We start from the raw sequence: 22,083 nt of genomic DNA, 5'->3' as shown, positions 1-22,083 counted from the left end.
CTTTTCTCTCTACTATGCTATTCACCTGCTTTGGTTTGGGGAGGAGATACAATATATGAAGGTGTTTACGCGCAATGAAATTATGAATAAGGTCGAGCAACCTGTCGGTTCCAATTAGAAATAACACAATTTTCCATGCACGGTCATTTACAAATTGCTACTCTAAGAGCTAGGTAAATGAGTACGCCGTTAGGATAAGGGGATTGTAAATATAAATGACAATTGTTTTAGATATACTTTACCTTATGATCGCTGGAGACAAATGTGAAACTAGTCATATGGCAGCAGACTGAAGTATATCAACATCTTTTCCACAGTGAAGTTTATGAAATGTTGGCCTTATAACTTGCATTTGCAGGCCACGGATGCAATTTGGAGACCTAAGCTATAGGCTTCTGTAGTCATGCGCAAATGACAGTAAACCCATGGAGTTGATTTATGATTCATGGAATGTGTTAATTATATGCCCAGACTTTTCACTGTTTTTTTAATATTAGCTACTATCCACTGTCAGTTATACCCACATACATTTATATCTGTCACTGACTTTAGAATTAGTTTCCTTACATTTTGCATCATTCCATTACATCATTAGTTTTTCCTCTGTCAGGTTTGCGTGGTTGTTCCTGAGGATCGTTAGCAATAGCGGATAATATTAGGCTAACGTATTACAAGTTGTGTAATAATTCGGGGCATGTAGTCTGAATCATTAATGGTATGTAGACCATATGTAGCAGTTTAAACCTGGAGCATGGCGACTGTTTACGACTGGACCGTTGTCATCACAGTTCCTTGATTAGTGAGGATTATTAGGGTAGATTTATAAGACTACTGTTCAACACCTATTGTACACTTTTCTCCCCTTCCAATATTTAATGGATTGAATAATTGAATATGGTAACTTTCAGGATTAATCAAACCACTGTATGTTTTATTCACCAATATATTTAGTGCATAAAGTCTCTCCAACCCTGTTTTTTTTATTAATAAATACTTTCCTAACCCTAAATAATATACAAGATCAGAGTAAAGTGCTGTTAGGGAGACTAATATGTGTGTATTTATATGGCTTTCTTTCATTGATGCCAAATATTCTGAACGTTCTCTTCATATATTCTAGTGCAGGGCTCTCCAACCCTGTTCCTGGAGAGCTACCTTCCTGTAGGTTTTCACTCCAACCCCATTTATAGCTAACCTGATTCAGTTTATCAATCAGCTAATTATTAGAATCAGGTAGTGCTCTAGGAGCAGTGAGTCTGTCCAGAAATGTCAAATTAAAGGTACACCAAATTTAAAGGAATGGCTTTAGATAAATGTACTGAAAACCCTATTGAATGAAATCTCCTTGAGAAAATGTATTGGCTAGCAAGTGGGAGGGTTTTCAGTACTGTTGGCATCTCATTCCAACCAGTGTTGTAAACATTGAAATGAAATACATTGACTTAACCTGACTAACAGGTTGTCGTCATCAGAAATATGTATACATTGAAATTGCATTGAAAATTCCACATAGAAATGTAAAAATTATTTTTCATCCTATATTCAATATATATTGGGTGGTTGAAATTACGTAGAATTTTAAATTTGATTATACATTATATTTGACCTTGTTTCAAGGTTGATAGTAAAATGTTATGTTGAATCAACATCCCTCACATTCTAATGATTTCTGCCTGATCAGGGACTCCTACTGGTAGAGGAGGAGTAATGCATTTCAGTGAGATCAAGTCCACCATCCATATGCCTATGTCTATATACCCTGCTGAGCAAACAAGCTGTGTTTGTTTCAGCTGAGCTATCATGTCAACACATTTAGACATTGATCAGCTTTCATATTCCTTTGTGTAGACTACCTAAATAACATAGAATAGTTGAAAGTAACTCTAATTTCTCATACCCAAGCTGTATGTGAAAGTAAATTCATAGTGAGGTTGGGTTTGTCGGCTACATTGACATCTGATTTGCCCAACAAAGGACACCATCATTTCAACGTGTAGCTAGATATACTATCATTCATCCATGGTTGATTGGATTATGGGATGTTTAGAAGTAGTTACCATTAGCCCTGTAAATAGGTTTCCAAATTCATGATAATAATAAAACACTTTTACCATAGGCGATGGTTGACCCCAGGTAGTATCAGGATAATCGGATTACATCTTCCAATTACTGCTACGGCAGATATGCTGCTACGGTGTGTGTTGCCCTCCACTGTGGTGTCTGGGCTGTGATGAGAAATGAGGAGGAACACAAAGCAGTAACCAAGTGTTGCCAACTTTATTACTATGCCCTGCTGGCATAAGCAATGGCCCTGATTAGATTTAGAGCAGTCCTCCATACAGAGGCCTTTTCAATGCCCCATGAATCATTAGCCCATTACAACCCAGACTACGGTCTGAGGAGGATCCTGTCATTTTAATGCATTTGTTTACAGTGTGATGGATTAGTATTTCATCAAATATTGGTGAAATGTTACAATTTGATTGACTTTAAGATAATTTACTATTCAGTCTGAATAGTAAAATATTTTGTGGATGAAAAATATTTCTCACTACTTGATTGCTACTTCACTGGATGATATTGTAATGGTCAGCCTAGAGGATATTTCTGTAGCCTACACAGACGGACACAAATCTACTGTGCCCTGGCCATTAGAGGAGTTATACAGAATTCTATGGCTATTTTATTAAAATGCTCCACTACAAACATAGAGAAAGAAAGATTTATTCTGTAGTGTCCTGTTGTATATGTTTGAGGGATAAGTGCAGATTAAGTTACAGTCCTCACACAGTCATGTGGTTGCTTGGCTTTTTAACCCTCCGGGATACAACGTATATGTGCGTGTATTTATCATTTGCAAACATTTGACAGCCATTTTCAGCTGCTCATGTTAGCTGGACTCTCTCTCTGGCTCTCCCCCTCCCCTGCCCTCATCCCCCCCCCCTCCCCCCTGCCACCACAACTGATAGGATCCCAAGCCCTATTCTCAAGGTGACATAGTGTCTGGGAAAATGTATGGAGTGTGAGGTACTGCAATTAATTCAAAGCACGGATGTGCCGAGAATGCCGTTACACAGCCCTTCTGTAGATGGCGCAGGACTCAGCCTGGAGTGTGGGAACATATTAGCCAGCAGTGTGTGTGTGTGTGTGCGTGTGCGTGTGCGCGTGTGGGCGCCTGTTTTTGAGTGTGTTAGTATACATGTTTACAGCTCACTGATCCACATCAGAGAAAAGTTACATGACATGAGCATGGTGAGAGCGGGAAGGGAGCGGAGCAGAAGGGTAATACAATGAAATGCATTTTGAAACAGTCTGACTGCCATACGGATTAGAGGTTGACCGATTAATCTGAATGGCCGATTAATTAGGGACGATTTCAAGTTTTCATAATAATCGGTAATCGGCATTTTTGGACACCGATTATGGCCGATTACATTGCACTCCACGAGGAGACTGCATGGCAGGCTGACTACCTGTTATGCGAGTGCAGCAAGGAGCCAAAGTAAGGTGCTAGCTAGCATTAAACTTATCTTATAAAAAACATTCAATCTTAACATAATCACTAGTTAACTACACATGGTTGATGATATTACTAGTTTATCTAGCTTGTCCTGCGTTGCATATAATTGATGCGGTGCCTGTTAATTTATCATTGAATCACAGCCTACTTTGCCAAACAGGTGATTTAACAAGCGCATTCGTGGAAAAAGCACTGTCGTTCCACCAATAAACATCAACGCCTTTCTTAAAATCAATACACAAGTATATATTTTTAAACCTGCCTATTTAGTTAATATTGCCTGCTAACATGAATTTCTTTTAACTAGGGAAATTGTGTCACTTCTCTTGCGTTCTGTGCAACAGAGTCAAGGTATATGCAGCAGTTTGGGCCGCCTGGCTCGTTGCGAACTGTGTGAAGGCCATTTCTTCCTAACAAAGACAGCCAACTTCGCCAAACAGGGGATGATTTAACAAAAGCGCATTTGCGAAAAAAGCACAATCGTTGCACGAATGTACCTAACCATAAACATCAATGCCTTTCTTAAAATCAATACACAGAAGTATATTTTTTTAAACCAGCATATTTAGTTAAAATAAATTCATGTTAGCAGGCAATATTAACTAGGCAAATTGTGTCACTTCTCTTGCGTACATTGCACGCAGAGTCAGGGTATATGCAACAGTTTGGGCCACCTGGCTCGTTGCGAACTAATTTGCCAGAATTTTACATAATTATGACATAACATTGAAGGTTGTGCAATGTAACAGCAATATTTAGACTTATGGATGCCACCCGGTAGATAAAATAAGGAACGGTTCCGTTGTCACGTCCTGACCAGCAGAGGGAGTAGTGGTGTAGTATTTTGGTCAGGACGTGGCAGAAGAAGTCTGTATGGGTTGTCTAGTATGTCTGTTTGGGAGTCATATATTTAGGAGTATGTTTGTCACTTGGGTTTGTGGGTGGTTGTGCTAACACTGCTAGTCTTTTGTTTGTAGTAAGCCTGTTAGCCTGTCGTGAGTTTCGTGTTATTGTTTTCCTGTGTATACTTTGCTTTGATTTATTATTCTTTACATTAAAAGATGAGTATCCACATTCCGCCTGCAGTTTGGTCCATTCAACACGGCTTCAACTATTATGACATCCGTATTTCACTGAAAGAATAAACATTTTGTTTTCGAAATGATAGTTTCCGGATTTGACCATATTAATGACCTAAGGCTCGTATTTCTGTGTTTATTATATTATAATTAAGTCTATGATTTGATAGCGCAGTCTGACTGAGCGGTGGTAGGCAGCAGCAGGCTCGTAAGCATTCATTCAAACAGCACTTTCCTGCGTTTGCCAGCAGCTCTTCCTAATGCTCCAAGCATTGCGCTGTTTATGATATCAAGCCTATCAACTCCCGAGATTAGGCTGGCAATACTAAAGTACCTATTAGAACATCCAATTGTCAAAGGTATATGAAATGCAAATGGTATAGAGAGAAATAGTCCTATAATAACTACAACCTAAAACTTCTTACCTGGGAATATTGAAGACTCATGTTAAAAGGAACCACCAGCTTTCATATGTTTTCATGTTCTGAGCAAGGAACTTAAACGTAAGCTTTTTTACATGGCACATGTTGCACTTTTACTTTCTTCTCCAACACTTTGTTTTTGCATAATTTAGACCAAATTGAACATGTTTCATAATATATTTGAGACTAAATAGATTTTTTGATGTTTTATATTAAGTTAAAATAAAATTGTTCATTGTTCATTCAGTATTGTTGTAATTGTCATTATTACAAATATATATATATAAAAACCGGCCGATTATTCGGTAGCGTCCCTTTTGCCCTCCAATAATCGGTATCGGTATCGGCGTTGAAAAAGCATAATCGGTCGACCTCTAATACGGATTAATGGATGAAACTGGTAGTTAATTGATGGCATGCCACTTCACTAGAGAATAAATAGCCATGGAGTCACAGGGTCAATAAGTCAACCTGACTTTGCCTTAGGAAATAATATGCAAGTATCATCCTCACCATTATCACCATTATCATCATAATCATCATCCTCGCCATTCTTCTTCTTCTTCTTCTCATTCTTCCCATACTCATGTTGTGTCCTTTCCTGTGTGTCCCTTTGGCTGTTGTCCTCAGTAAGTGCTTCCAATTACGCCCATGTGGGAGTAAAGGGACCCATCTGCAGGGCCTGGGTAATGGATGATCACAATCAGCCTCCATCAGGACCCTCAATCTGCTACAGGGAAGACTGCATGCCAACGCACCACCAGCACCAGCACACCCTGATGGGCTCGCACTAACCCTGGGCCCAGATGTCAGGGCATCTGCCCCTCACAAACCCAGAGTAATGCTCATACCCTGGGGGACCAGCTCAATGTGGACAGCCTGGGCTGGGGGCTTGATCATGAGAGGCCACCGGCCGGCTGGCCAGCCCAGAGACAGTCCCGCGGTCTGATAGGGTAATGGGTCGGCAGTACAAGAGAGGCTAATATGTGCTCACTACAGTATGTGTTCAATCCAGACTCATTTCAACTTGGGCAAGAGATAAGACATGATGAGATGGACCATGAGGATCACATTTCATTATAAGGAATTTCAGAAAGAGTCTCAGAAAGAGTACAATCTGTTTAGGTTAGTATCTGTCTCCTCAAGGGCAACTGTCCACTAGACGTGATAAAATCTTCAGTGTCAATTTCAAAGTCAATGTGAATCATCAAAGTTTTTTACTACACGCCGCCCTAATCTACAGGTGTCCTCTGTATGTTGTGCCACCCTGTTCCACCCATACCCAACAAGATCGGACTAACACTGGCAGCGTCTCAGATCTCATCACCCTTTTAATGTCCACTAAAGCCTGGTAATGCCCCATAATACCTGATTCCCTTCTGGCCCTGGCCCTGCCATTCAACTGTCACTCAACACTGGCACCTCCTGTCACTGTTTGCCTCTGGGACTGTGAGCCAAGAATCAACAGTTTCAGTATGTGTTGTGGGTGCAACAAGTATCAGTCTCTCACGTGGATGTATTCCTTCTATATTTAAGAAATGTCCATGTTATGCCCACTTGTCGGAAATGCATTAGCCAACAGAGCTAAGCTAGAATTTTAAATCTGAGCCAAAATGAAACCCAGCTATGAAAAATGATAATTCATATACTGTAGATATTTTGCATTGATATTTTCTCCACTGAGCAGTTCCGTCCACACATTACTTTAAAGCTGAGGTATGATGAACAGGGGCTGATTTGGTAGTTAAAATCATATCCGTTCCCTTTCCCAACATCTTTTCCCCCTTTGTAATTCTTGACCTTCAACCCCTTTATCCTCCCTGCACCTCCCCAGCAGTATGTTTCTGCTAGAGCCCTGTATAGAGCCAGGTGAAATAGATCCATCCATCAACAGCCAGTTGACATGGTGTCCTCTACACCACCACACTTAGTCATGTAACTCTTTATCCCTTCACTTAGCCTCGCCTGTCATTACCACATGATTTATGTTGCATGAAAGATACATTCCATCATAAGAATACAATTTTGATGATTGTTGGAGCGAAATGGGAAATAAAGGGTAGGGGTATTCACATGGGATCTAGATTGCTTTTCCCCCACTATGATGATATTTATCTTCAAGATGAGACAATATATCAGGAGAAAGTATCAATTATAAAATCCTATGGAAATTAATTTCATAGTTACGTTCCAGAGGAAGATATAATCTAATGAGTATCTGTGTCTGTTTGGATGTTCTCTGATGTGTCATCGCATTTGTATGGAGGTGGTGGTGCAGTGACTACAGTAGTAGTAGTTGTAGTAGTAGTAGTAGTAGTAGTAGTAGTAGGAGCAGTAGCAGTAGCAGTAGCAGTAGCAGTAGTGGTAGTAGAAGTAGCAGTAGTAGAAGTAGCATTAGTAGTAGTAGCAGTAGTAGCAGTAGTAGTAGCAGTAGTAGAAGTAGCAGTAGTAGTAGTAGTAGTAGCAGTAGTAGTAGTAGTAGCAGTAATAGTAGCAGTTGCAGTAGCAGTAGTAGCAGCAGTAGTAGCAGTAGTAGCAGTAGCAGTAGTAGTAGTAGCAGTAATAGTAGTAGCAATAGCAGTAGTAGTAGCAGTTGCAGTAGTAGTAGCAGTAGTAGTAATAGTAGTAGTTGTAGCAGTAGTAGTAGTAGCAGTAGTAGTAGCAATAGCATTAGTAGTAGTAGCAGTTGTAGTAGCAGTAGCAGTAGTAGCAGTAGTTGTAGCAGTAGCTGTAGCAGTTGTAGCAGCAGCAGCAGTAACAGTAGTAGTAGTAGTCGTAGTAGTGTGTAGCATGAACAACTATTATCTTTCCCACCTATCCATGTACATGTATATGTAGCTAGCTGTCATCAGTGTGGTGGAAGGAGAGTTCAAGGATTCGTTAGATAAACTCCCAGCAGGGCCTGGTTTTGGTCTCCATGGTGACCTGCCCTGTTGGTTAGCTTGGGTCCACACATCATGGCTGGGCTAATGAGGGAGGGCTGCACAGTTCCGAACATGTTGATTAAACATACCACTAACCCTGTCCCAGGGTTAATCAGTCTATTCATCCAGCCATACCTCATTGACCTCTGTGTTCTCAGATCCCTGCTCTGGGCCTGCCTGGGTGGGATTATACATTTGGGGCTGACCAACCTGTATGTTTTGTCTACTCCAGCCCAGCAAACGTAGGGCCAACAGAACCAGAACCATGGAGGAAGCAGCAGTCAGTGTGGCTGGGATAGGATGGTGTGAGGGGTAGTACTAAGGCAGAATCAAACCTATTTGCCACAGGATAAGGGGGTTAAGGTTTGCTGCAACTCTCACAGAATGAAAATCCTGTTTTGAATGCCCTCTAAAGTAACTGTGCATGAAGAACAGATAGATATATAGACCTTGGGTTTCTCTGACTACAGCTGTACATCAGGAGGGCTTCAGGCATCATCTTTTTTTTGTGATCTGGGCCTGAATGAACAGTAAAATATGTAGCACCATGCTGAGGGAATCAAGAGTGAAATTGTATTCATAAAATATTCCCTCAGGTTGGATATAATCTTGTCCTATATTTATGTGGTGATTCTGAGAAATGAATTGGCGGGCATTGACCGCCTTTGTAGGCCTACCCCTCGTGAATTTCAACATTTCAAGAAGGAGGGGGTGAGAGGGAGCACATTTGTCACATTACAAAGCACGCAGATCACAGAATTAGTCATTAATTACTGTGTGAAATGAAAAAGATTGTTCTGAGCAGCGAGCATGCTGAAAGAGTGCCTATATTGCTCTGAAAAGGTTCATTTTGGGGAACTTGAAAGGGTTTTATTCAGCCGTGATGCGTTTCTCACACTTATTAAGTGGTGAAGGCATTAATCTCTCTTTGTTGAATTAGAAATCACTTTTCAATGATATTTGGCCTAGCTGAAAAGCACTCATCGTTCAGTGATATCAGTGAAGGGATCCCAAGAGCTGGAGCATAAGCGCATAAGATGTTCAACTGAAGACCTTCAGAAATATTACCTCAATAGCACATCTTGATTTTCCCTCTTTGTATTGTACTGTATACAGTGCAATCTTTCATACAGTATCTTGAATACATAATACCTATTGTTGAATAATAATGTTTTTTACTAGACAAGTGGCATTCACTCTCACGTATTATAAAAACACCTGTGACTTAGTTGAACTAGCAGAGAAATGATCATCTTTCCAGAGTGTGCAAAGCTGTCATCAAGGCAAAGGGTGGCTACTTTGAAGAATCTAAAATCTAAAATAGATGTTGATTTGTTTAACACTTTTTTGGTTACTACATGATTCCATATGTGTTATTTCATAGTTTTGATGTCTTCACTATTATTCTACAATGTAGAAAATAGTAAAAATAAAGAAAAACCCTTTTGACTGGTACTATAAGAAACGTCATCTCACTGTCAACTGCGTTTATTTTCAGAAAACTTAACATGTGTAAATATTTGTATGAACATAACAAAATTCAACAACTGAGACATAAACTGAACAAGTTCCACAGACATGTGACTAACAGAAACTGAATAATGTGTCCCTGAACAAAGGGGTGGGGGTCAAAATCAAATGTACCAGTCAGTATCTGGTGTAGCCACCAGTTGCATTAAGTACTGCAGTGCATCTCCTCCTCATGGACTGCACCAGATTTGCCAGTTCTTGCTGTGAGATGTTAGCCCTCACCCTCCGATCCAACAGGTGCCAGATGTGCTCAATGGGATTGAGATCCGGGCTCTTCGCTGGCCGTGGCAGAACACTGACATTCCTGTCTTGCAGGAAATCACGCACAGAATGAGCAGTATGGCTATTGTCATGCTGGAGGGTCATGTCAGGATGAGCCTGCAGGAAGGGTACCACATGAGGGAGGAGGATGTCTTCCCTGTAACGCACAGCGTTGAGATTGCCTGAAAAGACAACAAGCTCAGTCCGATGATGCGAAACACCGCTCCAGACCATGATGGACCCTCCACCTCCAAATCCTCAGTGTAACGCTCATTCCTTCAATGATAAACGCAAATCCGACCATCACCCCGATTGAGACAAACCATAACTCGTCAGTGAAGAGCACTTTTTGCCAGTCCTGTCTAGTCCAGTGACAGTGGATTTGTGCCCATAGGCGACAGTGATGTCTATAAGACCTCAGTCCAGCCTCTCGCAGACAGTCTGAGCACTGAGCATTTCTTGGTGTAACTCAGGCAGTTGTTGTTGCCATCCTGTACCTGTCCCACAGGTGTGATGTTCAGATGTATTGATCCTGTGCAGGTGTTGTTACATGTGGTGTGCCACTGCAAGGACAATCAGCTGTCCATCCTGTCTCCCTGTAGCACTGTAGCACTGTCTTAGGAGTCTCACAGTACAGATATTGCAATTTATTGCCCTGGCCACATCTGCAGTCCTCATGCCTCCTTGGGCATCTTTCTTTTGGTGTTTTTCAGAGTCAGTAGTGTTCTAATTTTTCATAACTGTGACCTTAACTTATTTTTTTTTAACCTTTATTTAACTAGGCCAGTCAGTTAAGAACACATTCTTATTTTCAATGACGGCCTAGAAACAGTGGGTTAACTGCCTTGTTCAGGGGTAGAACGACAGATTTTTGTCAGCTCAGGGATTCGATCTTGCAACCTTTCGGTTACAAGTCCAACGCTCTAACCGCTAGGCTACCTGCCACTCCCAATTGTCTACCGTCTGTAAGCTGTTAGTGTCTTAAAGACCGTTCCACAGGTGCATGTTCATTAATTGTTTATGGTTCATTGGACAAGCATGAGAAACAGTGTTTAAACCCTTTACAATGAAGATCTGTGAAGTTATTTGGAATTTTATGAATTATTTTTGAAAGACATGGTCCTGAAAAAGGGCCGTTTCTTTTTTTGCTGAGTTTATATGGGTGGGGACTCAGTGGGTGGGGACTTAATGTTGAGAGTGAGAATAGTAGAATACACAAGCAACAATTGTATATACACTGAGTGAGCAAAACATTAATAACACCTGCTCTTTCGATGGCGAAGACTGACCAGGTGAATCCAGGTAAAAGCTATGATCCCTTATTGATGTAACTTCAAAATGTGTAAATTAATGGGCAAGACAAAGGATTGAAGTGCCTTTGAACGGGGTATGGTAGTAGGTGCCAGGCGCACCGGTTTGGGTGTGTCAAGAACTGCAACGCTTCTGAGTTTTTCACGCTCAACAGTTTCCCATGTGTATCAAGAATAGTCCACCACCCAAAGGACATCCAGCCAACTTGACACAACTGTGGTAAGCATTGGAGTCAACATGGGCCAGCATCCCTGTGGAACTCTTTCGACATCTTGTAGAGTCCATGCCCCGACAAATTCAGGCTGTTCTGAGGGAAACTCAATATTAGGAAGGTCTTCTTAATGTTTTGTACACTCAGTATATTTTTTGGAAGTTGATCCGGGGGCCAGTTGCCCATCTCTGCCTTCTGTTTTCAGGTAAGGCCCAGTGTGGACAATGATGAATGTGGTGTGCCAAAGCTCCCCCTAGTCATTGGTAAGTGAGTAAACTGAGGTGTTGATGAACACCACCCTTTGAAGCCAGTGTGAAAGTGTGTGTATGTGAATGTGTATATGTGTGTGTGTGTGTGTGTGTGTGTGTGTGTGTGTGTGTGTGTGTGTGTGTGTGTGTGTGTGTGTGTGTGTGTGTGCATGCATCTTGGCAGAATCACTGATAGGCTAATGACATTGGAATCCCATGATGAGCCATGAGGGAAGATTTACTGTCACAGGTATCACTGCTCAGACAATAGCATGGCCATCCTAGTCATACAGACAATTCAAAGCCTCTGTTTGGATTTGTTACCTAACTGAACATGTTTCTATTCCACTTCATCTTTTTAAAATGTATTTACGATGTTCAGCAGAATACTCATACAGTGATTTGATAGATTGATGACATATCACAGTTTCTGAACAGATTATGTGGGGTGTTAGTAAAATACAAATGTGTTCTTGTCTTTTAAGGAGCTGTAGTTTACTTGTCTGCCCTATTGTTGGCATGTGAACTGAACACAGCGCTGTCTAGTGGATCTGATATCCAGTGACCTTTCTGGATGAGTCAACAGAGGTGGCCCACTTAATGAACTGAAGCAGACACAAACATCTAGAGTGCTGGGACCTGACCTGCTATTCCATTCTGCTGGCATTACAGACCATATGTGGAGTTTTACTCAGAAAATGAAAATATAGACAATTCCAAAAGGGCCTTGAGGTGGCCGTGTCATTTATTAAAGAGTAGAGTAACAATGGAAATACAGATGATAATTAAAAATGTTCCCTTTTAAAATCCAAGTCAAATTACATCAGTGACCACCGGAGCCAAAAAGCCTTAAACGGACAGCTCCTGGACTTACAAAAGTCGTGGAAGACATTTCTGTGGTTTGATAACAAAAGTATTATTCTCTTTTTATATGTGTCTACATTTAAATGGAAGGATACCGAAATGATTGAAGAGAAAAGTAAAGTGTGTCTAAACTGAGTGAGCGGCTACAGTGTATTGTCATCCAGGTCTCTCTCTCTCACAGCAAAACAGCATTTAAAAATATTTTAAATAACAATCAACAGGTTAAATTTGAAGGTATTAAATACTATTCAACATTGTCTTTTCTTTTCTTATCGCTTAATGTTTACTTGACAATGTCCCAGCATTAACAGCCTTTCAATGTCCTCTACTTCCTTCCGTCAGCCAAGGATATTATTGCACTGAGTAAACACTCTCAAGTCATCCATATTGGTAGCTAATTCATTCATTTTTGCCTAAACCAAAGGCTGAGGGGGAGGCCCCAGGTAGGCTTTCCCCTCCCCAGTGGGAGGGATAGTCCATCAGCCTGAAGGTATGGAGGGGGAGGGGCTCAGACCTCAGACTCCAGACTGGATACTCTGCCCCAGGTCTTTGGCACATAGGGACTGTTGACTCTTCTGGCCACCAGGACCTCCCTCCGATCCCTGCTCCCAGACCCGGGCAGGGGGGGCTCCTCCCGCGACCGCCCCACCGCGCCCTCGTAGCCCCCAAACATATTGTTCTGGTACACTACCTGTCGGTCCCCCATACGGGGCACCAGGGCATTGTTGTTAGGGCAGTGGCTTGCACAGGGGAACAAGTGACACATGTCCTTGTCGTAGAACTGCCCGGGCCCTTGGGGCAGCGGCCCCACGTATACAGGCAGGTCTGTGTAGGAGTTCAGGTAGGTGGAGTAGTGTCTGTGCACCACGGTGGAGGAGGAGCGCCGCAAAGCGGCTGCGTTCTGCAGGATAGCCTCCCTGTAGGATGGTAACCGGGTGGACTGGGAGCACTTGAGCTTCTGCTGCTTGTAAGGGTAGGAACGCATATGGGCCGGGTCTAGGTAGGCAGGCTCAGCGGCCAGGGGGTAGCACAGGTTGTTCCCCTGGCTGCCGTACAGTTTGTGGGGCTTGGGGTTGGCCACCACTACGCGGGGGAACAAGTCAGGCATAGTGGAGGTGGAGGGCTTCTCGCCCAGTTGGCGGATCCTGTCACTGCTCCAGGTGGCCTTGAGAAAAGAGGCCCGGCGGTTGACCTTGTCCTTCCCCAGCAAGGGCACATCCTCCATTTCAGGCTCCAGGTAGGGCTTCATGCAGGAGTTGCAGCTGGCGCTGCCACTGGGGTAGTGGCCCCCCATGCAGGCCATGGTTGATGCAGAAGGGGTGTGGTTGTTCAGGAGGTGGTTGGCCCTCAGCTCAGCCAGACATGAGGTTGGCTCATCATAGTCGTTCCTCCCCCTGGTGTCTTGGGCCTCAGAAAACACGTAGCTGTGGGACCTCTTCTTCCTGCCCATGTGGTCAGGGGGGTAGCTGAACTTCCGTCCCAGGGGCCCCTTGTGGTGTTCCACATAGATGTCAGGCACCTGGAACTCTCTGTAGGGGACAAACGGGGAGGTGGGGTGCCGGGGCTGGCTCTCCACATACAGCCTGCTGCTGTGGTGGGGGTGTGGGTTGTGACTGGAGGTGCTGGGGGGAGCAGGGTCCCTCATGGCGATGTGGGGGCTGCTGAGGCTGGAGATGGGTAGGGTCCTCTCGTAGAAGTGGTGGCTGCCACGGGCCGGTAGGGTGTAGCGAAGCGGGGTAGGCCGCGTCACCACCCTGGATTTGTCCAGCAGGGGCTGGGTAGCGCTGTCCGAGTAGTGGATGGGGAAGGTGGAAGCGAGCGCCCTCTGGGGGTAGGGCGAGTGGTTGTCCGTGATGCTGGAGATGTAGGGCAGGCGGCTGTGGCCCATGTCTATAGTGGTTGCCACCCGAGGCGGCAGGCCAACCCGCACATTGTCGGCTCCTCGCCGGCTCCAGTTCTCTATGGTCTTGGTGGCATTGTCCAGGGAGTTCTCCACTCTGGTCGAGGTCACGATGTCCTTGGCTGTCTGCAGCATCTTCAGCATGTTGGCCTGGGTGTAGTTGGTGGTGACGTCAGGGTTCTGCAGGTTTCCGTTGCGGTCAGATTCCTCCACACCGTTGAAGCAGCTGTAGATTCCCTGCAGAGACAGCGAAGGAGGAGGAGATTAGCATCCATCAAAAAACCTTGTCAGGTTTTGGAACAGATCCAAATTTCTCACCCTACACAAAGTTTGACAAGATTAAATCCCACAGGTGTTAATTATCTTTGGCCATTGTTTCTAATCCTGACTTTAGAAAACATTATTGCTTGTGTTGATAACATTCACTTTGAGCAAATACAATTTCTATTAACCTGTCTGACCAATGAAGTGAAGACAATTACACAGAGAAGTGTGAAAGCCAAATTCGATTCAGGATTGTCCAAAATAGTTTATAGACAATTTGTTTTGTTTTGAAAGCTTGTATGCATTCAGGTCGGTGTTAAACACACAGAAAACTGTGAAAGAGAGTAAATGAAAAAGCAGCAGCTGACCATGCACTTGCTAAATTAGTTTTCCAATTTTTATTCGGCCGGCTTTATTTTACTTTCAAATTGGGTCTCAGTCTAGAATGCTTAATCTCACTTCACCACTGTCAACACTGAGATGGATTGTTAATGGGCCTATTTAAATTCAATTTCAGACGGATCAGGACCGTAACAGTATTGCACGGTCTCCATAAAGTCATTTTATGGCTTTTTACAAATTTTATTTTCGCATCATTTTTATTTTAGTGCCCTTGAAATATCCTGATCATGTACAGCTTTGACCTAGTGCATTACCAATATTTCCCAAGCATTACTGTGAGGCAAAAATCTAAGAAAGACTGAGAACTTTATGGTCAGGAAGTAAAACATTTTTTCTGCTGTGTTTGTGAAAAGAGAAACGACACATTTTATGGTTTCTTAGACTTTGCAAAATTATGCCATTGTTGCTGCTTTCATTGAATTGTTGCTTACACTGTATGTCATTACTTTATGGAATTCATTACTATAAAAACGGGTTTGTACCTTAGATTAACAGATCAACTTTCCCATGGTGATTGGACCACATTCTCTCTGCAGAACCCAAGGCCTTCGCAATCTAAGACATGCCTCAGTGTGTACATCCCATTAGGCCTATGTACACCCCTGTCCCTCGGAAGAAGGGTCAGCCACACCTACCCTGCTGATGGCGAGCAGGAAGTCGAGGCGTTCAGACTTGCGTACTGAGTGTCTCAGCTTCCAGTAGAGCAGATGTTCCCAGCTGAACACCAGGAGACTGAGCCCCATGGCCACCAGCAGCATGTAGAAGACGCCCGCCATGTTATCTATGTCCAGCTTACTGCTCATCACTTCCTTCTTCTCGTTACGACAGATCCCTGTGAGCCACACCGTCTGCAGCTTCTGTGTGTCACCTGCAGCGAGCGGGAAGAACAGAACACAGAGAGGCTTGCAGGTCTTCATTAAAACACTCTTGCGCCGGTTGTTGTCATTGTGTGTCAATGCCAATCTCACACCCTCATCACTCCCCTTGACACACCCTGACTCAGCATTTTACACTTGTTGTTCCCTGGATCACAGTCAAAACTCTATGTTACAGTACCTCTGAGTGATCCATGGTGCAATGTACGCCAGTATTTTCATTAAAGCTTTGTTTTTTCTAATCTTGAGGCTCTGCGGGCCTATACTAGCTTACTTGTGTGAGTTACGCATTTTTATCATTAATGGGCAGTTTACCAGTTTAGCAAATTTGTGAGTATTTGGGACCTAAAAGGATAAGTACAGCTAAGATTTACAATTAGCCGCCCATCCCACTCCACCTGGGGTTAATTGTAATTTACCATCAGCTAGGAACTGGAGCAGGGCCAGGTCTATAGGACGTTTCCATCGGGACTCCTTCTGCAAGGCGATGCCGTAGCCAGTGGTGGCAAAGACCTTCCCACTGCCGATGGTCACCAGCTTACAGCCCTCGTCTTTACCTGCCATGTAGTTCAGCACAGCAGCGTCATAGATGAAGGCATCCAGTTTCCTACAGATAATAACAATAGGGATTTATCTAGTGGGAAAATGCAATGATAGACAAATGTATTTTTAATTACTATTTAATTACCATGTAATAACTTATCTAATGAATTATAATTTCATCAAACATAAAATATTTGCTTAGACATTTCAGAATGTGTTACGCTGATGTCTGTTTTCTGTCACTGACTGTGTATAATGATTATTTACAGAGTGTTACCCTGATTTGAGGCTGTTGAGGGCGTCCTCCACACCCTTCTGGTTGTATTTGACCATGTGGGCATGCATCTCAGGGTAGTTGCTCCGGATGTTCCTCTCTGTGCTTCCATTTGGGACCGTACCAAAACGAAATGGTGGATACTGCTCCTGTGGCTTCTGAAACTGTTTGGGAAATGTAGAAGTTTGAAATATAAATGCATGAACAAGAAACATTTTGAACAGGATACCCAACATGTCTAGGAAGAATACATGCACTATTCATTAAATCAAATGTTTTAAAATATGAAATACATTGACATACTTGCATATTAAGTAATACCATTTTTCCCCCCACCCTCTCCTAAGATCTGATGTCTCAACCCTTTTAGGTTCAAGATAGCACTTTATTTCTAAGAGTGTATGATATGCCACGCAAACCCAGAGGCGTGAATATAAACCTCAAAGAAACGAACACAACGACACTGATGACCTTGTCCTTGACTACACTAGACCACTGTCTCTTTGATATCTGCCTGTACCCTCAAGTGCTGTTCACTCAATTAAGTGGTCAGCTAAGGTTACCCTCTCTATAATGCCTCTCTCAATTTGACGATTAGAGGGCACAATGAACAGAAATTAAGTCCAGGCCATACTTTCCAGAGAATTAGAAAATTACTTCTTCCCCCTTGACTGTAATAAAAACTCCTAATTTCTCCTTATTTTGCCATGCCCCTTTGACGCAGAGTGGACCATGTTCATTTAAATACCCTGACTGTGCAATATACTGGAAATAAATTGTACTTGTTCATTAACGCAAATACTTCAGTGAGCGATAATTCCTAGTAACCTTGGCTTTTCCAGAGAAATGTCCTCTGAGCCATTTCACATGAATTAATGAGACCTTTGGTGCCAGTCTTATGCATCCAACGTCTCACTGCTGTCTGGTGGAGGAGCTGGAGAGATGACAGAGTGTTGTCCTCATTCCCATTTGTCCTGTATCCTGTACACTGGCTGCATTAGGACACTCAGCCTGTGTTCCTCATCTCACCCAACAGACCAAGGTTACACTGCTGCTATGTGAATGAGGGAATGCTGTAGCAGTGTGATAGTGCCCCCAGGGCACAGGATGTCACACAGTGCTCTGTGTTGTAAATGCCTGTTGGGAAGCAGTGAAAACCCTGACTAAAAGCATGGATGACGGTTGACCCATAGAGCTTGAGTCTAGCTGGCCAAAGTTAAGTGTATAGGATTCTTACAAAAATCTGTTAACATCTGACAGCTTGTACAGAAAGGAGAGACTAGCACAGACAGGGTCTAAAGAGGGAGGTGCCTGTCTGTACATGATGTCACTCTGAGGAAATGGCAAGGTCTTGTCCATGCATGACTCCATGCCTCTGAAGTGAACAGTCCCAGGAGGAGAAACAATCATCCGTCACTACATAAACATCAGTTACTGTCCTTTAACCAGTTTGTATTCCGCACAAGCCTCTTGTTTGAAACACTTTCAGAGAACGTCCCTTTTTAGAGATCATACAGCTCAATTTAAATGTTCCACCTGCAGTGTCCAGTCTGTCTATTCTCTCTGAGCTTCTGTGGATTCTGCCCTGGTTTTGATCTGTAGACTCACTGTCAAAAGACACTTTATGGGTTCTTGTCTTTTTTTCACAATGTAGAGCTAATGGATTATGTGGGAAGAATATTAAATGAGTTCCCGGAATTCTAATGAGCAGTGGACAGCTTGGTCTTTTCCCTCAAATGCCTCTCTAATGCCTCAGTGCCTTAAAGCAGATAGTCTACAAATCATTTCTAGCACTGAAGGTTTAACATGGATTTCCTTGTCAATACTGGTGTAGAGCACCTCCACAGGCCACACAAATATGCATAAGTTAATACTAGAATATATAATCACTGGCAGCTTGGCAAATCCACTGGTGTAATACAATCCAGGGGATTTTCACAGACATCATACCTAAAGACTTCAGGGATCTAATTTAATTTCACCACAGACGCTGGGAATCCTATTATGTTTTTAGTATGAGTGGAAAAAGTCACAGTCATGACATTGAGGCTCTGCCCGTGGTTATTTGTATTCTCTCAAACCGTTTGCAGCCAGGCACTGTTTGCTCATCAGAAATAGGCCACTCTATATTTTGCCTAAGCCAAACATCAAACACTACAGTATGCCCATAATTCTTTCCCCCTTTCAAAGACTGAACACAGACAGAATTACCAATGACTGATGAATCCTCCTACCTTTTTGTCACTCAGTCCAGAGACTGTGTCAGTGTATTGCTCCTGGATCATGAAGGCTGCCAGGTTGGCAGTGTAGGAGGCCAGGAAGATGACAGCGAAGAAGGCCCATACCAGGACCATGACCTTGCTGGTGGTGCCCTTGGGGTTCTCAATTGGAACAGAGTTGTTGAAGACGATGCCCCACAGCAGCCATACAGACTTCCCAATAGTGAAGGTGGGGCCTCCGGGATCTGGAGAAGACAGGATGGTGGTTGTGGTAAAGACAGAAGGGATTCAGAGCGGGCGTATATAACATGCGTTTGCATTCCATTTCAATGTAATTTAATATTTTCTGTGATATAATATAGAGTTCTTTCAACCTACTTTTCCGTGACTTTCTACCTTTGCTGATACGGGAGGGTAGAGGTAGAGGGAAAGGTGGTCGGAGCTGACACTCACCCTTGGCGCTCACCAGACTCCGGTTGTACCCCACAGGGCTGCAGTACTCAAAGATAAACACTGTGACAGCTACCACCGTTAAGCACATCACAAACATCATCACCCACACCGCCGGACTGTAGGGCTCTATAGAGGAGGAGGGAGAGAGGAATCAGAACACCTATAGAAGAATCAGAACATCTTTCTGGCAATCGTTGAAACCATGTGCTCTGACAGCTGCTTGCTAGATAATGGCAAGGACAACGTGGTATTGTATTACCATAGTAGCACACTGTCAGCAGCTTCTGAAAGGGATGCTCTTTAAGAAGTATTAAAGTAAGTAGCGTAGCCTTGAACGAGCCTTGGCTTTTGCGAGTCGGAACCACTCATAGGAGAAGAATCTCCTGTTTATGTAGCGTGAGGCAGCTTGTTGTACGATAAATTCAGTTGTGAGTTCTAAACTCTGTCCAGAGAAAGTACCATTTGCCATCTCTGATTTCAGATGGTAAAACAAGCTTTTTTAAGCCAAGTCATTTGTTATTTCTGTAGAGAAATGTTTTGTTTGTTTACATGAACAGGTTTAACATGCTCACCAAGAAAGGCAGAGGGAGAGACGGTCCCATTGCTCCTGGCGACCATCACACTGATCCCCGTCTCCACGAACGGCACGGAGAAGTCGATAATTTCTGAGCGCTCTTCGTTTATGGTCAGCGAGCCAATGGCCATGTCTGCCCGCTTGTATACCACCTAGGGAGAACGGAAGAGGACATTTTTATGACATAGAAAGTCTACAGTCTATATGTTCCATGATCTGTAATAAATTGAACACTGTAGTAGGTGGGATTAGGGATGCCCCCTGTTGACCGGTTTGATTCATTTTATCTATCAACACTGATATGCAAGACTTAAATCCCTGTAGGTGATATACAGTGTGTACAGTGTTATCCCTGATATACTACACAACCCATCCAGACAGATGCAGATAACAGCCCATGGCATCTACCCACCCATTCATGCAATGTCATCCATTATGCAATATCAATCCTAATTCCTAATCCATTAGATATTGTTGCATATAGCATCGACCTAATACCTGTTACATTAGTCCCTGACTCCGGCTGACAAAGTGTTACCAGCAGCAATTGGGCATTGTAAACACTGGCATACCAGACACCCCCGCAAGGCAGGGGGCCCACAAGCCATGGGGACCCCACGAGCTCTGGGGATCCATGCGCCTGTCATTGATGTCATCATTTTGACAGTAATCCTCCAAAAAGTAATTCATAAACCTTTTACATTTTTCAGGAATGTGACTGAAAAAGTTAAAAAAATTTCAATAAACTGATTAAAGGTATAAGGAGATTTCAGTGAACAAATGTTGTGGTCAAGGCTACGACGGCGCCAGTGCAACGAGTGGCACTTACTCAGATGTTCAAAAGCACATTTCAGACCGAGAGCCTAATGCTTATTAGGTCGTTCTTCATCAGTTTTAGTTTATAAAACAATCTCTCTGCAGAAGCGACAGTTACAGAGATGGTAAAAACAGCTTCATCGCTATAGCAACATCAAGGAAACTGGGCAGAAGGGAGTTGTGCCAGTTTTGTAACATCTTTTATTGAGCCTCTCATTCTCCTTAATTGCCGGCCTCAAGATGTTAAAGAAAGAGATGAACTGTATAGGAAGCTATGGGGACAGGTCGTCTGTATACAGGACGGTCAATAAATTGGCAGATGCAAACAGATTATCATATTTAGCAGACAACAGTTCTTGAGGGCTTGAACAAAAAAAATTGTTTGCAACTTCGTTCATACTGGTGAATCGGCGTCTGACTTGTGTGGCTACAATATCAAGAGTCCCTTATCTCGGGTATATCTTGGCCTGCATCGTTCAAGACTCAGTTTAAATTGTGTGCAGCTGTCTTTCCTGACAATCTCAGGAAAGACTGTCTGGGTTGGCAATACTCAGTACAGAAAAACAGTCTGGCCCGCAACCTGGACCTACAGGCTGTGGTGAAAACATTTACAGACAAAAAAGGAGGACTTCAGAACACCAGGTTCAGGACAGAATTAAAGTAAATTTAATTGATTTAATAAAATTTACTTTGAATATTATAGCCCATTTGTGTAGGTTATTAGCCAGACAAAACCCGCTGAGTTCAACAATGAAGAGTGACTGAATTTATCCTCAAGCCAACAACTTTTTTTCCTATTGTTAGGCTATTTGATGTATCATTTTTAAAAAGTTTATAAATAGCAGCTAAATACAGTATATAGCTATAGATAGTACACTGCATAATGAAACAATCCCTAGTAAGCTAGTGTTTTCAGGGTGGACTGACTGTATTATTTGGCATTATTAGTCTGGTTTTATGCACAACTTTCTATCCAATCTGGGAGAGAGCGCGAGGACGTCTCATGTCATGCAGGTTAAGGTAGCCTATACAGGACAGTTGTATATATATTTTTTAAATCTATTGGTAGCTGATTAGTATGCTGTTGCATCTAATATTTATTTTACAATCTGCAATGGTTGAATTTCCAACTGTAATTACATTATTGCCACGAGCCAGCAGTCTAAATATTATAGCATTGCCACTCCGTGTATAGCTTTGTGAAATGTTAAGCTTAACATGAGAAAATGATGACCAAATAGGCCTACCAATAAACATTTATCCATTAGCTAATGCAAAGCTAAACCCTGGCACCACAGAAAGCCTATCATTGATTTGATAGGCATGCAGCTGCATAGACCTTGCGGAGATCCAGAGAAACTGCGTCATGTTGTGAAGCTGATAACCCTATATA

At 42.8% G+C, this 22,083-nt stretch overlaps 1 protein-coding gene across 2 annotated transcripts in view; it reads right to left on the bottom strand.

Annotated features, from left to right (window-relative positions):
- Window positions 1–12,382: 12,382 nt before the first annotated feature.
- Window positions 12,383–22,083, bottom strand: part of LOC106601437 (glutamate receptor ionotropic, NMDA 2C) — a 69,278-nt gene continuing 59,577 nt past the window's right edge. Inside the window, exons 7-13 of one of the 2 annotated variants that reach the window (XM_045720268.1) lie at window positions 19,873–20,026; window positions 19,226–19,426; window positions 18,863–19,092; window positions 16,632–16,792; window positions 16,231–16,418; window positions 15,572–15,804; window positions 12,383–14,507 (exon numbers count right to left, since the gene is read on the bottom strand). In XM_045720268.1, coding sequence (XP_045576224.1) covers window positions 12,879–14,507; window positions 15,572–15,804; window positions 16,231–16,418; window positions 16,632–16,792; window positions 18,863–19,092; window positions 19,226–19,426; window positions 19,873–20,026 — 2,796 coding nt within the window. In that variant the 3' untranslated portion in view covers window positions 12,383–12,878. The remainder of the gene's footprint in view (window positions 14,508–15,571; window positions 15,805–16,230; window positions 16,419–16,631; window positions 16,793–18,862; window positions 19,093–19,225; window positions 19,427–19,872; window positions 20,027–22,083) is intronic. The other variant, XM_045720269.1, reaches the window with a different exon arrangement.

The sequence above is a fragment of the Salmo salar genome, chromosome ssa06, assembly GCF_905237065.1.
Source record: "Salmo salar chromosome ssa06, Ssal_v3.1, whole genome shotgun sequence".
NCBI lineage: Eukaryota > Metazoa > Chordata > Actinopteri > Salmoniformes > Salmonidae > Salmo > Salmo salar.
This window is presented reverse-complemented; position numbering and strand designations above follow the sequence as displayed.